Raw genomic sequence first — 16544 nt, 5'->3', positions numbered from 1 at the left:
TATGTTCAAAATTACTGTCAAGAAGTTATATTATTAAATATCTTAATATCTTAGTACATAACATATTATATTTTAACAAAGTAATTCAGTATAGGGAATGTCAGCATGGACATTGTCGTTGACTGATCTCGCTAATCAAGCAGAAGCTTTTTTGGATCAGGTGGACAAAAAAACTGCTGAATCTCTTCAAGAGGAAGATTCACCTAGTTACCATGGTAACTATACTAGTACACTGTACTACAGCCCACTTTACCGCGGGGTTTTACTGTACTAACAAGTTAAACAAGTGTGTTTATTGAGCATTTAATTTAGTTTCCTTTAAAGTGATAAATATTTCAGAAGAGGAAGATAAGAATGTGTTCTCAAGTCTGAACAACTCTCTTCTGCCTGGAGAACAAAACATCTTCCTCACTGGTAGTACTTTATACTTTAAATAATTACCACCTAGTTACCACTAGTTACCACCTAGTTCTTCTGCCTGGAGAACAAAACATCTTCCTCACTGGTTTAACTTTATACTTTAAATAATGTTTTATTATTTCCTAGTTTAACATCTAATTATATATATTCTGTTTATCTAATCAGCTAACATACACTTAATCTAATTAATTAATTTAACTAATAGTATTCCAGTCTCATTCCTCCCCAGAGATGGGTGCTTTCAATCCATCAATCCAAATAGTTACCACCTAGTTACCACTAGTTACCACTAGTTACCAACTAGTTACCAACTATTTACCAACTAGTTACCACCTAGTTACCACCTATTTACCACCTAGTTACCACTAGTTACCACTAGTTACCACTAGTTACCAACTAGTTACCAACTATTTACCAACTAGTTACCACCTAGTTACCACCTAGTTGCCACCTAGTTGCCACCTAGTTTCCACCTAGTTACCACCTAGTTACCACCTAGTTACTTACTTTGGTTACTTTGGTTGTGTTTATCCTCGTAGCAGGAAGGGTCATCAGATTTCTGACCACCTCGTTGGCGAGTAGTCTACCAGGGAATTAGACCAGCTGCAGCTATAACCGGAAGTCGGAGGGTTGTCCGGTATCAAAGCAATAAACTTGGACAAACTAACTTTAAACGACTCAAACGTAGCTTCAGCTTTAATATTATCAGGCACTTTGTTCCACAGTTTTGGTCCTCTTACAGCAAATGAGCTGTCATAGAGTGTCTGGTTGCTCGAGGAACTCAACCTAGACAGGGAAGGGATGATTGCTCGGGTACCATGTCTGGATGTTTTTGTGAACCTTATATTGCTGCAATTGGGGACAACATTGTGAAGGATCTTCCACATCATCAGAATAGTGTACCGTTCCCTTCTGCGCTGCAGTGACATTAGCTTTAGATGTGAAAGCCTCTCCCAGTAGTTCATATTTTCCAGACCGCATATACGATCGGTGAATGTTCGCTGGACCCCCTCCAAAAGCTGGATCTCAGTCACCTTAACAGGGTCCCACAGCGGACAACAGTACTCTAGTAGGCTTCTGACCAAAGACTTATATAGGGTAGTCATTACGGTCCTATCACGAGTTTTGAAGACACTAAACACCCATGACAGTGTGCTTCTAGCTTTCTTGACCATATTACCGATCTGTTTGGACCAGTTCAGATCGCTTGATACCATAACTCCGAGGTCTCTAACGTTCTCAACGGGATGTAGTATTTCCTCGCTGGAGACCTTGTAAAGTAGAGTTCCCACGTAAAAAGGAAGTTCAGAAAAGGTACTTTTTCTATTGTGGAGATGATTCAGGAGCTCAAACTTCTGTTCGTGGAGCTTCATGTTGTTGCAGCGTGACCAGTCGAGAATACCGTACAGATCAGCCTGAAGCAGCAGACAGTCCTCAAAGCAATCGATACGTTTGGAGACCCTAGTATCGTCAGCAAAGAAGCTTACCTTAGAAGAGGTAACAGCTAGCTCTAGATCGTTAATAAACAAAATGAACAATAGTGGTCCTAACACACTTCCCTGAGGGACACCACTTAGAACCCTGGCACTGTCCGAATGAACACCGTTTAGGACTACAACCTGTTCACGGTCAGAGAGAAATGACTGGATCCAGCTTAGAAGTTTGCCGTGAAATCCGTATCTCTTTAACTTTAACAAGAGAAGGTCCAAGTCAACTTTGTCAAACGCCTTGGCGAAGTCGAGGTATATGGAGTCTGTGTCTTTCCCCTGAGTAAACCCTTCAAAGATGTCATCAAAGTGATCGAGCATTTGGGTCAAGCAGCTTCTGTTCGATCTGAAACCATGTTGTTTGTCAGATAACAAATTGTTGGTTTCGAGATGCTGAACCATGTGTTTCCTAACCACTCTTTCATAGACTTTGACTACATGTGAGGTCAGAGTAACCGGTCTGTAGTTAGCAGCATCACACCTGCTACCTTTCTTGAAAAGCGGTGTGACATATCCAGTCTTGTAGAAAGTTGGGACTATGCCTGTATACATGGACTCAGACCAGAGGAGATGGATCGGAACACTCAAGCTTGAAGCACATCTTTTGAGGAGAATAGCAGGAATACCATCGGGTCCGGGTGCAGAGTCCAGCTTAATCTCAGATATAGCTTCCACGATGTGGTTAGGTGTGAGTACCAGTTCTGTATCCCTACTAGTGAGAGGTGGTACTGTAAATGTAGGTAGTGACTTATCAGGGCAGTTGGGGTCACTAAAGACAGAACAGAACTGTTGCTGCAGTATATTAGCTAACTCTTTCCGTTCAGTTACCAGTTTCTTATCACGGTTTAGAAGAGTTGAAATATTGTGCTTAACTTTAGAAAAAGATTTAGCGTATGAGTAAAAGTATTTAGGATTGACTTTAATTTTATCCACTGCTCTCTTTTCACCTTTATCAAGATGGTGGACTATAGCTTCCTTGATCTCATAGCAAATTAATCCAATTTCGTCTTCAATTTTCTTGATTCGAGCTAGGTCATTGGCACACTTTGCAGCAGAGAGACGGGTTTTAAGTCGTGACTTCTTCCTTCTCAGCGAATTATAAAGCTTCGGCTTGCCAGTTGGTGGTCGTTTCCGAGGAACATTTTCCAGGCATATATTAAGCACTGTCCGTGTAAACTCTGCGGGAAATTCTTCAAAAGTGCTTGCGTCTCTCAAGTCCTTCCAATTCACTCTGTTCAGGATCTCAGTAATCGGTTCGAAGTCTGCCCGATTAAAGTCTAGGGCTCGGAAGCTCATTTCGTCAAGATATGAAGCCTGAGCCTTCTCCATCAGACCAGGGTTAAAGGATAGCAGTACATTAACCATGTCATGATCAGATATTTCTGTTGCTTCACAAGTTACATCAGATACTAGCCGATCATTGTTACACAAGACGAGGTCTAGTGTACTGTTTCCCCTGGTTGGAACAGTAACCACCTGACTCAGTAGATGGGTTGACATGAAGTTTAGCAGGTATTGGGCGGAGAGATTTGAATCAGAGGTCCCACCGCTCATGATGTTTAGTGTTTCCCAGTCAATCTGGGGAAAGTTGAAATCGCCTGTTATAAAGACGTCGTAGCCACTAGGTGCAAGGTTCTCAATAGCGAATGTAAATCTATCTATTAGTTTTGAGAAACTACTTGAGCTTGCGTCAGGTGGCCTATAAGCAACTGCTATGCAAAGTTTAGCAGAAGGGTAGACATTAAAGATTCCCTGGCAAATGCTGTCGTCGTAAGTCTCCGACTGGGATGGACGACAGTGAGTAAAGTATTACTCCTCCGCCAACTCTCTTACTGCGATCACTTCGACAAAGTGAGTATCCGGGTAACTGAAGCTGGGCGTCACTGATATGTGACTTAAGCCAAGATTCTGTGATAGCAATAAAGGGGTAGAGCTGTCCAGACTGTCGTTTATCGTCTACATGACCTACAAGGTCATTAAGCTTCCATCTGCAGGTACTGTGGGCAGATGGATTTAAACTCCTAGCATTTAATAATAAGAGTGAGGAGAGAAAGGAATCTGGTGGTGTGGTAGCCTGGGCACACCTAGACTCATCATTGGGGGAGCTGATTGAACTGGGTAGATCATGGATGCTCCCATTGGCTGTGTGACAGTTTGGGATGGGGATGGGGTACCTTGATCCATCTTTTTCTCCAATGCTTCCAACTTGGCCGCCATCCCAGTGATCAAGTTTCGTAGCTCTAAAAAATCACTCGTGTTGGCATTGGCATCACTATTCTGTTTGCTGTACCTCTGATTCGTGTTAAGAGTGTTACTCTTAGGACGCTCTCCCCTCTCAGTACGCTCCTTTGTACTCTTTCTGGTCGACCGGGGGTGAAACTTTAAACAGTCCTTTTTAGAACACGAACCATTCTCAAGTGCAGTTCTACAGATATCAGGGTGAAAGAATGTACAGTTTTTACCTTCTTTACAACCACTCCTTCCCGTGAAACCAGATGCTCGGTACTGATTGCAGACCCTTGGATGAGTAGAAGGGCAAGAGTTCCCGTTGATCTTCTTTTTTCCACTGATTCCGTGTGGACAACTCCAGTTTAGGAACTCTTGACAAACAGTTGTGGCTGGTTGTGAAGAGTCTGTAGCTGCAGCTGTCGTTGCAGTGGCTGAACTAGGCGATAACACAGGAGATGGAATTTGGGTCGAAGATATCACACTAGAAGGATTAAGACTGGAAACATCTGCTGAACTGTCCAAGGACTGGCTGTCAGCAGAAGAAACATTTCCTGATAGTGAAGCAGATGTGTGGCGTGATCTCTGTTTCCTAGGTTCTATAGGATCAATTAGCCCATGACATGTGTTACAGAGCCACACAAAACCTGTCGGCGTGTTCATAGCTGACAGGGTCTGATGTAGCTCTTTGTTTCTTTCACAACAATGTGAACCTTTGAAACATTTAAAGCAATTGAAAAAAGGCATGACCTCAGGATCATGATCAATCACGTAGTTATCACCGCACTCTCCACACTTTCCAGGCATCAGAGCCATAAAACCAAGATAAAGGCGATTGGCAAGAGATGACTTAGTGAAAATCTTAAAATCGTCCTTGTCAGCAAGAGCAATTCCTAGAAATTCAGCACAACTTTCAAGTATTCCAACCGTAAATTGATTAAGTCGCTGAAGGTTAACTGAACGAGACTGTAAACATTCAAAAGCAGAAATAACAGGTCTGATAGACGAGTTAGCTTTTTCTATCAGTTTCCCGATAATAATCTTGGTACTTTCACTGTCATTTTTCTGGGGATTCCCTGCCATGGTGTAATGTATACCCGATGTATTGTACAATAAATGTACAACCACCTAATTACCACTAGTTACCACTTAGTTAACACCTAGTTACCACCTAGTTATCACTAGTTACCACTAGTTACTGCTAGTTACCACTAGTTACCACTAGTTATCACCTAGTTATCACTAGTTACCACCTAGTTACCACTAGTTACTACTAGTTACCACTAGTTACCACCTAGTTACCACCTAGTTATCACTAGTTACCACCTAGTTACTGCTAGTTACCATTAGTTACCACTAGTTACCACCTAGTTACCACCTAGTTACCACTAGTTACTACTAGTTACCACTAGTTACCACCTAGTTACCACCTAGTTATCACTAGTTACCACCTAGTTACTGCTAGTTACCACTAGTTACCACTTAGTTACCACCTAGTTACCACCTAGTTATCACTAGTTACCACTAGTTACTGCTAGTTACCACTAGTTACCACTAGTTATCACCTAGTTATCACTAGTTACCACCTAGTTACCACTAGTTACTGCTAGTTACCACTAGTTACCACTAGTTACCACCTAGTTACCACTTAGTTACCACTATTTAATACCCCAGGTTCAGAAGAATCTCACTCCTCTCCAGAGATAGTACCTTCATCCCAGGACCTGGTGTCGCTTAGTGACGATAGTGAGGATGGTTAGTCACATCTCTACTTTAATTATATAGTAGTTATTATTTATTAGCATTAATTAACTAGTGTTTCTAAATAATGCTGCTTAATAACAGCGGAATTACCTTACCTTATAATCTACGTTTAGCTTGTTTTATCTAAGGAGAGGCGGTGAGGGGGGAGTACTTTGACAGACTGGAGCTGGAAAATAAACTGATTAAACAAGAAGTTACTCAGCTAACTGATGAGATCGGGTTCTTATCTTCTAAAATTAGTTCGTACAGGGTATGTTCTCACTTTAAAGTTGTACATTTATACGAAATGATTAGGAATTAATCATATTATATTGATGTACATTGTAAGTTTTTTATCTGTACATGACTACCATAAAATGTATGTAACTTATATAATAGTAAATATTTTGCACACTAACAGGCACTAGTGTGACTTTTTAACCACAGATTTTATTAAACAGCATCATTAGGAGGCACACTACTCACTAGTAAGCACTAAGCATTGTAAATGATTATTAGAATGATATTTCAGGATAAGTTCCAGTCTCACTAATAAGCATTATAATGATATTTCAGGATAAGTTGCAGTCTCACTAATAAGCTTTGTAAATGATTATTAGAATGATATTTCAGGATAAGTTGCAGTCTCACTAGTAAGCTTTGTAAATGATTATTAGAATGATATTTCAGGATAAGTTGCAGTCACAGCAGATCCTGGAGGAGAAGCAGAAGAAGAAACTGAAAGAAAGAGAAGAAGAAATAACAAAACAACTGTCCTTGATAAGAAGCATAAAGGGAACTGAGGCTGATTTAAAGGAGGCCCTCACTGTTAGTCAATAGTACCCATAGTAACCATTTAGTTACCATTATATGCACAGTAACCATAGTAACTATAGTAACCATAGTAACCACAGTAACTATAGTAACCATAGTAACCACAGTAACCATTTAGTAACCATATAGTAACCATATTAACCATAGTAACCATAGTAACCATTTAGTAACCATAGTAACCATAGTAACCATAGTAACCATTTAGTAACCATAGTAACCATAGTAACCATTTAGGTAACTAATTGTAAACCTTAATTAATTAGCTTATCAACTTATTAACTAATTGTAAAGGTATGTTTTGCAGGCTAAAGATACTCAGATAGGAGTTCTCAAAGTAAGACTAGCGGAGGCTGACTCGGAGCTCGGAGCTCAGACCGGTAATTGACCCGCCCCCCTCCCCCCTCATTTCTATTTGTATTTCATTTTTTCATAAAAATGAAATACAAATGACGAATTGATGAGAAATGTTGAAACGAAAATAGCAAGTAATTAATAATTAGTCACTAATTAAATAGCAAGTAATTAATAATTAGGTAATTATCTACTAATGTTTACAGCGCACACAAAACGAGTGGAGGAGGAGTTGAGAGTGTCCAGTTCTTGTCACGGAGAACTGAGCCAGTTGAAAGAGGAGGTAACAGTTTCTAATGAGCTGGTAGAACATTACAAAGAATCTCTATCTAAAATACAGGTAACAGGTTTATTGCCCTTCAATTCGACCTTTTTCAAGCCTTCTAAACCCTTATTTTTCATTTTTGCCATCCTAAACACTTCTTAGGGGCCCTAGACTGCAGGAGTATTAAGCTATACATTATACATTATATAAACTATACACTATACCAGTGGCACACCCCCCCCCCGCCGAAAATGCGCCCCCCTGTTGGCGCCCCCTTCCCTTTTGGCGCCCCTCCCTAAAATTGAACAAATTAGGTGATTTTAGAGGGTATGCCGGTAAAATCTCTAAGAAAGTGTGTTTCTAGAGCAAAACGCGCAGTTTTGCTATTACCTCAGTTATGTTTTTTCAAAATTGTCCCACATTCAAACGACGATTTTGCGCCCCCTAAGATTCCCCCCTCCCCCCGCACAGCGGGGTCGGTGGGTTCCTTCGTTACTACACTGCACTATACTATTGCAGGGTGAAAGTAGGGAGCGAGAAGAAGAGTTACAGTGTCAAATAGTAAAAGTAACTAACACACTACACAACACACAGCAATTTCTCAGAGAGGAGAAGCGCAGATATACCAGGTACAGTACACTTTATACATACAATGTATAACTTATATACATACAATGTATAACTTATATACATACAATGTATAACTTATATACATACAATGTATAACTTATATACATACAATGTATAACTTATATACATACAATGTATAACTTATACATACAATGTATACATTATATACATACAATGTATAACTTATATCAATACAATGTATAACTTATATACATACAATGTATAACTTATATACATACAATGTATAACTTCACAATATTATGATCATAAATCATTAGACGAAAATAACTATAAGATAATACTATTATTTAATAGTATGAGGTAATACTACACAAATTCCTGGATGTGAAACTAAGACCAAACGTTTCAACTTTTATAAGCAAAATTAAATCAAAGTTCTAGAAGACAATCAGTCCTATGTATTGTATACTGTATACTATTTATATACATAACGCATTTGTGCTATATAATAATTAGGGCGACATCATTTAATGAGAGCATTTTTACTTATCATCTTATATCTAAAGTTGCCACCTTACATTTCACATTTCAGCACATTGTCCGAACTGAAGCTTTCTCAAAACGAATTGGAATTTTCAAGAAAAGATCTGTCAGATTACAAAGAGAGAGCTACACGTGTACTTCAGGTAAATTTGTTGTCATTTAGATCAACATTCTCTTCATCACTTCTTGTTCTGTTTGTTGTTTTCTGCATGCTTTGAGCTTCTGAAATAATCTGCTATTGGAAATTTTGTAAATTAAAAGGATTTTGGCCGGTTTATAATGTATTTAGCAGAATAAAAAAGGATTTCGGAGTATAATCGAAATTTTAGCATTTGTGTGTCACTGGCAAATCACTAAAATTGTACTGAAATTGGAACGCGCATGTTTCTTTACGTATCAAGAATTTTCATTTGCTATGTTCACCATGTCATGTCACTGCGCCGCGCGCCCACGTTTTTATTACACAGATCCAAGATATGAATAGGTTTCAATTATATATATATAATAAGAGGTTTCAATAAAGCCAACGTTATACATGTAGACGAGGCTTGGATCATTACATCTACAGGGTGGCCAAAAGTCAGTACCCATACGTTGGGTCTTATACCTCCGCCGTGTTTTATATTTGAGAGTTGTTGCTTTGCAGATGGCATACTGTACCTACTACTTGTTCGAGGATTCCGTCGTCAAAATTTGAAAATTCGAATATTTTAAACCACGCCCATTCAATATTGAAACACCTATATTGTTTTATCTGAACATGCTGGACGAATAATTTTTCAAAGACGGTAGATTATCGAATTTTGCATCTGATCTGAAAAAAATGATGTAAAACAGATTAGAAATGAAGAAGTTATGAAGCATTTTGTGTACCTCGTCAGCAAAATTGATTGGGAATACAAGGAATACAAGGAATACAAGGAATACAAATTTAAAATCTTAAGCTTAAATAGTAACTGTTAAGATAATAACAATATCATAAGATTTGAATTTATTATATTAATATAACTTAAACTAAAGTGAAAAATAAAGATTTTGACAAAAAATATTTTGTTTACAGTCGCCTTAGTAATGCTGTAATTGAGTAATGCTTAATTGGGTGATTATGTGACACCGTGACACGAAACCTTGATTTGGCAGCCTTAAAGATTCCAACAATGTTAAACGGGGTGGTTAACGGGGTCACCTTATCACGTGATTAGGTAAGCCAATGACCAATCACCTGATCACACGTAATGAATAAACTCGTTATGCTTCGTATCTCGGTTATCTGAGAATCTACATCTCTATTTTTTTCAGGACAAACGCAATTCAATAAAATTCAGCTCGATCCGACTATCCAAACCATCAAATAAATGCGAAAATGAACCTTCATTTGAAAAAATGAACACGAACATTTTTCGAGTTGACAAATTCCTCGAACCAGTGGTGGTACTAAGTCATACCAGAAAGAATTATTTCAATTGGGCACTCAGTGACTGAGCTATAAAGGCCAACGTATGGGTACTGACTTTTGGCCCACCCTGTAGGCTGTACATATTAAGGGAAAAAATGTAATTTAACTGTAACCGCTCCCACTAAATCGCTCGCCCAAATTTAAAGAAAATTCTTGTGAAAAGACCTTGAGGGTATGAAAATAATCATGATCGGTGTATTTTTGAACGCTGATTCCGAATCACCCCCCATGATGTATTGTAAAAATGCGTCTCCGGAGAGTTATGGGCAAAAAACTATTTTGGTCACGTGACAGGCTAGTAAGGGGTCAACTTAAACTGGAATTATGTAAAGAGCTTGTGGGGATGTCTTTAATTTCTCAAATATACGATTATCGTTCTCATTATACTTCATCATAAGTACTATTATATCAAATAATTATATCAAATAATTCAGGCAAAAGAAAAGAAATCTCCTGCAGATACCTCAATTTTAGATGACGAAGGAGTGGAGATGATGATTCAAGAGCGCAACTTGATAGAGTCCGAGCTCAGGTTAGAGTTTATAAATTCTCACATCAACACAAAATGAAATTCTGCAAATTTCTTATTTAAATTTGATGGAACTATAACAGTGTTATTATTATAGGTCGACTAAGTGCGAATTGGTGATTACGAAGGAGCATTTGACCAGTGTAGAGCAAACTCACAGCGAGGTAACCATGACAACCACTCAGCTCTCATTATTTACTGTAACTGTACTTATATATTAAGGGAAAACTTAAGGGTGGTTATTCGTACACTGTACTCGAGGGGGCTCGGGAAGCATGCGGGAAATATTAAAATAAAGATGTAAAATAGCAAAAACGTTACCCAGATCTTGCAAACACGTTACCACTAGCTACCACCTAGTTACCACATAGTTACCACCTAGTTACCACCTAGTTACCACCTAGTTACCACCTAGTTACCACCTAGTTACCACCTAGTTACCACAGTTACCCAGATCTTGTCACTATATTGTTCCTGTTGGTTGTGAAACCCATACCATTGTAGGAGCTGCAACAAGCATTAGAACAGTGCTCAACGGCAGAAAGTGCAACAAAAGACAGAGAAAACGAGTTAACTGAATACCAAGACATAGTGTCGCGACTGAAAGAGGTAACCAGAACAACCGTATTATATCTTGTCTGATCTGCAATGATCTCAACACTTTGTTACCCTGAAAACACTCTCAGGAGATGGTAATTTGTCAGAGAGACATGACTGTTTTGCGTTCTACCTCTGCGGCGGAAGTGCGCGCGCTGCGCACTGAGCTGGAGACTGTACGTAACGCGCGGTTTGTCGTCAACGGGGCTGGCAGTGACTCGGAATTGGAGGTCAAGATAAAGTCTCTTACTGAGGTACTACAAATTACAGTTGTTAAATCTTACCGTTTATAGCATTTAACTTATTGAATGTCTTCTTCTATTCTAATGATATGATTTTCTGTTTATCAAAATTTTCTTCGGTAATCTAGCTTTTAGTATGATCCGTAATACTGGTTGCTATAGAAATATGATGATATTGGTAACTATGACAATATGTTCAGGTGTTGCTAAACAAGCAGGGTGAAGTAGAGAGGTTGAACAGTGAGAGGAGTAGTCTAGTGTTACGTCTGGAGGGATTAGAGGGAGTGTTACAGCAAGTTGAGAGGAGAAATAACTCTGTTTCAGTGCCCGTTGAGAGGGAGGGGTTTGTGGAAACTTCTAGACCTAGTTACAAGAATGAGAGACTGAGAGACGCTCTAAACTCTATAGATAAGTTTAGTGTGAGATTAGGTGTGTTTCTTAGGAGGTACCCACAAGCCAGGCTAATGGTACTAGGCTACATGTTACTGTTACACAGCTGGGTTATGGTGGTACTTCTCACCTACACTCCCGAGATACACGAGAATCACACGTGACCACTTCTCACGTACACTCCCGAGATACACGAGGATCACACGTGACACTCTGATAATCTCAGTTATCAGTGTGTTTTAAAACCTTTTTTGTTCAGAGTTATGAAAGTTTATTTATCAGTATGACTTTGTAATTAGATCTACGAATTTCTTTGCAAGTTTATCAGACTTTAACTTAAGTTAATATTTTATTTCTTCAGTAATGGTTATGATTGGTTTGATTTTTATTTGCTTGAGTAGTAAATAATAATAAATAATGTAATATTTGTTAAATGTTAATGCTTGCTGGGTAATGGGTTTCAATTTCTGAATAGTAACGTTGTACAGGACTCTTTTAATTTCTATATATTTTGCTAAACAATGGCAACAAAATATTCACGCAACTTCATTTTTACAAAGAAAACTATAATGTATAAATAATGACTAATATAATGCGAATGAGACCAAGAAAAATTAAACTAAACAAAAGTTTCTGTCAAAATTATTAACTAAATGCCATCGATATTATGATGTCTGGAAATTCTCTTTAACACATGCACGTTCTTTGAAAGACTGGAACTAAGATGAAAACACCAATAAGTTAACTAGGCTGTAAGTTTAATAATACCTATTGATTGACGGAGTCAACCCATCGAGATCGTTGCTCTGGAGTCTGCGAAGCAGAGCAACGATCGACGATGCGAAGCAAGAATGCTAGTTTGCGCGGCGCGTCGAAGCGGCGAAGTCCTCCAATAATACCTATAACAGAACAGTTTTCTCAATACGTTATTAGCACTGACAGGAAGAGGAGGAAGGACATGCTAACTGGGAGTGGGAGGAATGTTTGATCCCCGGACGAGACGGTGTGTTCTCTATAACGTAATCTGTCTTCAACTTTGTCCATCTGTTATCTCCTGAACAATGGAACAAATAGAAACAAACATTACCAATTTAACGTTCTAACATAATTAAATAAATAAATTGTTCGTCTAAAATTGGCACCAAAAACAAAACTTACAGTAGTTTGTTAACAAAAACACTTTGCTAATGATTGATATAAACAGAATGCAATCTACTTATCAATAATAATAATAGTAATACCTATAACAAATAAAATAATACCTATGAATTTGAAGAGGTCTTGTTTAGAGCATTCACTGAATATTTTCCCGCAAAGTAATTTGCTTTGTTTTCTAGTACTTCTCCATACTGCGTCACTGTATTCCTATATTATACAAATTAAACGGACTAGCACAACGAACGCGAACTTGAAGTTGAGTGAAAACGAAAGTGAAAGTATCCAAGAGAAGGTGAAAGTAAACAAGTGAAAGTATCTAAAAGAAAGTGAAAGTATTTACGGTAGAGATAAAGTATTTGATGTGGGTAGCCTGAATCCTGTCTCCGTACTGTTTGCTCTCTGTTATCTTCAAGTAGTTAGCCTGGTTAGGCCCACATACCATGTCACAAATTAGAGTTCTGAAATTGTCTCTCCCTGGCGTGCACCTATAAATGAGAGTGCTTGATTCGTGCCAAATAAAACTGCAATTCTTGTCATGACATTTACCTTTCATCGAAGTAAAAGAATTCATGGGGGATGTTAGTTTTTACTGATTATGGTAATCTTTGCTATGATAAAGTGAGAGACTTCAATGTTTAGTTACTTCAGCAGATTATCAGCTTTTGAAAGAGCTTTCTCCATGATAGTCACTTGTTCGGCGTCGCAACAAAACCCAGATTCCTCCTGAACAAAGTTTTATTTCACAGATCATAAGTAAAACTATTTGTACTTTTCTTACGTTGAGATTCTTTCTTAAAACTAAATTCATTCCAGGCTTTTCTAGTCTCCTTTGAAATAAATGATCAGAACAGGAAATATTACTTGAGAAGGAGATGTAGTTTAGCTACTTTAACTTAGCAACGTGGTAGCCATGGTTACGCCGCATCATGGTTACGCCGCGTCCTTCACATATTTTCAGAATATAGTTAGCCTATAATTATCCTCTTAAAACCAAAGTGTGCCTTAAATAATAACAATAAACTAAATTATAATAATTATATTAAACTCAGCTAGTGTATTTGTAAACTCAGCTAGCAGGATGCTCACTATCCTAACAGGATCTCTGATATCGCTCAACAAAGCATGACCCTGATAAGTTCCCAACTAGTTCACAGCCCACAGAAAAGAGAGAGAGAGAGAAGTTCCCAACTAAATACCTTGAGATGAGGACAGAACTCCCTGAGAGAGGAGAGTGTCTGATAACTGGAGATGGGTTTAGCTGGAGTGTTGTTAACACAAGGCACACCTCCACAGTCACCATACGTCACACAATACCTCTCACCACGTGTTACTGAACTGACACGTGACAATAGCAACGTCACCATGACAACGCGCCATAGCAACAGCTTCATTCACTTTATTCTATAAACTGGAGGTTTATAGTTAAGGTTAGTTCAAACTCAGTGGCCCGTACTAAGTGTTACTGTTACGTAGACTATTACTACTATACTAACTACTAAGTAGAGTAAGTACTAAATTGAAACAAGAGGAGCCGTTTTGAAATGGTCGCTCGTTGTTCACATCACACAGCCAAAAGGAATGTTTTACTATACCTATACCTATAATACCTATACCTCTTAGTGCAAAATAAGGAACGAACTGTTAACTTTCCCGATACTATTACTAAACCGATTACCCTTGCGAGCTCGGAGAAGCATCAAACAAGTACATCAATAAAAACAGGACATTAGTCAAGTATGCGAAAGGAAAAACTAACCGTTTTTGCACGTACAAAAACAAAACAAATAGCAAGCAAGACACAAAAATAAACACGAACAATAAGTAATAAAGTAATAAGACGTAGTGAGCACATGAACGTTAAATACACATATCCTATTGTACTGATACTGTAGAGTCTACAGTTTAGACCTTGCAGTTCAAAACATCATTACTACCTGCTCACTGCAGACAGTAAACTTATAATAAGCTTTACATTGTATATTAGTATAGGATACAGGAACTATACGTCAGACTAATAGTATGTTCTGTATGTACCTGCTGCTCTTCTACGTCATCTACCATAACTCCTCTATCTACCTACTCTACCTAGTACCTACAACTCTACCTACTACTATGTGAACTGTAAAGTTGCTCCAACTTTCTGCTGGGTCTAGAAAACATGCACCCAGCAGTCAGCACCAAGGGATCGTCAAAATAACGACATGTGATAAACAAGAGTCCCATTATATCAGTATTGTTTACTTTATATATTGTTCATAGTTAGCTCACACTACTAGGTCATGTTATTATCTTATTACTATAACAACGTTACGTGGACTACATTATAGAGGGATGAGCTTGTGTCACTTGTTGGCTCGCTTGATTTCCTAAACTGTTTTATAGTTTTCATACAACTTATTTTGATTTTCACTTGATCTCAAACAGTTTATGCCCTTGTTATTGCCACGCTCTGTAATGTCTTATGACAACTGAAACTAAACCACAAACCTTCAGATGATGACCATTACGACTTAGTACAGTGAATCAGTTGTCTGCTCTTAATGTTAACATTAAGTAACATTGGTAGGTTATAAACCTTGGTTATAAACCCAGGTTATAAACCTACAACTCTTAATGTCACATTCCTCAGAAGATTCCTCAGATTCCTTTCACTCAGTTTCCTCCTCCTCTTCGGAGTCTAGTGAAGAGTTCCAGTCCTCTCCATCAGTAGAGTTATTAGAAACACAAGCTCAGGAAACATACAGCAATCTTTTAGGCGACAACAGTTCCAATTCTGGAGGTAGAGAGGGTTCTAAAGATGACAATATATATGTAAACTCTGAAGTCTCAGGAGGATTCTTTATAGATAATGTCGATAGAGAATCAAGCGTGTTTCTTGAAGGAGATCTCTTAAGTAGCTGTGAACTAAAAACTACTAGCACAGATTTTGAGAGTGATATTGGATCAAAAGAAGAAGACCCTTCAAATGAAACTAGAACAGATATGGCATTGAGACAGGATTGTTTAAGTAATAGCGAATCAGTCTCTACTTTAGGAAAAGTTTCTTCGATAGAGATAACTAGAGAAAATCCCCAGCTGAGAGATGAAGAAGATGAAAGTGGGCAAGGAGAGCAAGTAGAAGTAGTCACGAGTATAGTTGAGAACTCTTCACCTGACCTCATTAACACCGACACACCCGATTTGTTATATGGCAATCTCTCAAGTGCGCACAGTTATGACGATATAGAGACATTGTGTATGCGTAGATACACCCGGGACTCTGAAAACTCTAGACCGGGATCAGGTCTCTCATCCGGCACAGTGTATGAGAATGTGCCTCCGCTTTATGAGAATCTCGATCATTGTCTGGAGGATGGAATACTCCTTGGAGAACAATATTTATCAAGTGGTGCAATTGACATGGACGATCAAGACACACACAGACTGTACGCTGATAATTTGACTGATCCAATAAATGTCCAGCCATCTCCAAAGATTGATTACTTTCGCAAGCTGAAGCAAGATAAAAAGCAAAAGAACGACTTATCAATCTCCATAGACGAAACCTCGACCTTTGCAATTGACCAGGATATGGAGAACAGTACAGAACTGTCTCACTCTTTTGGGGAAGTATGCTCGGAGACCTCTCTCGTGCAGGAGAAGGAGTACACTCCTCCTCCGACCAGGAAAAGGGAGAAACCAGCCCGACATTCCTCTCTTCTTCAGAGCTTCT

The 16544-nt window shown here is 38.5% G+C and overlaps 1 protein-coding gene and 2 long non-coding RNA genes across 3 annotated transcripts; 2 read left to right on the top strand and 1 right to left on the bottom strand.

The window, feature by feature from the left end:
- The first annotated feature begins 96 nt into the window (after positions 1 to 96).
- Positions 97 to 11087, top strand: LOC134824522 (golgin subfamily A member 5-like). The gene is made up of 12 exons (XM_063836429.1): positions 97 to 215; positions 340 to 414; positions 5808 to 5888; positions 6026 to 6147; positions 6567 to 6704; positions 7015 to 7087; positions 7268 to 7401; positions 7846 to 7955; positions 8510 to 8603; positions 10351 to 10448; positions 10543 to 10609; positions 10950 to 11087. Exons 1-12 carry the CDS (start codon positions 98 to 100, stop codon positions 11085 to 11087), a joined length of 1248 nt encoding a protein of 415 aa, XP_063692499.1. The 5' UTR covers position 97.
- A 55-nt stretch (positions 11088 to 11142) lies between these two features.
- Positions 11143 to 12094, top strand: LOC134824530 (uncharacterized). The gene is made up of 2 exons (XR_010161423.1): positions 11143 to 11296; positions 11485 to 12094. It is a non-coding gene; the product is annotated as an uncharacterized LOC134824530 (long non-coding RNA).
- A 377-nt stretch (positions 12095 to 12471) lies between these two features.
- LOC134824057 (uncharacterized) lies at positions 12472 to 13238 on the bottom strand. Its single transcript, XR_010161341.1, has 3 exons — positions 13173 to 13238; positions 12937 to 13039; positions 12472 to 12728 (listed from the first exon to the last, which is right to left on the bottom strand). It is a non-coding gene; the product is annotated as an uncharacterized LOC134824057 (long non-coding RNA).
- Positions 13239 to 16544: the final 3306 nt, after the last annotated feature.

Source organism: Bolinopsis microptera, chromosome 12 (assembly GCF_026151205.1).
Source record: "Bolinopsis microptera isolate Bmic1 chromosome 12, MBARI_Bmic_1.0, whole genome shotgun sequence".
NCBI classification, from domain to species: Eukaryota; Metazoa; Ctenophora; class Tentaculata; order Lobata; family Bolinopsidae; genus Bolinopsis; species Bolinopsis microptera.
Note: the sequence above shows the minus strand (reverse complement) of the source record. Positions and strands in the feature narration are given on the sequence as shown.

Bases quoted from the DNA above. Each gene is read 5' to 3' on its own strand.
- LOC134824522 (XM_063836429.1), top strand. From the start codon at position 98: ATGTCAGCATGGACATTGTCGTTGACTGATCTCGCTAATCAAGCAGAA. The intron at 5,889-6,025 runs GTTAGTCACATC...GTTTTATCTAAG, and splicing joins TAGTGACGATAGTGAGGATG to GAGAGGCGGTGAGGGGGGAG. The intron at 6,148-6,566 runs GTATGTTCTCAC...ATGATATTTCAG, and splicing joins CTAAAATTAGTTCGTACAGG to GATAAGTTGCAGTCACAGCA.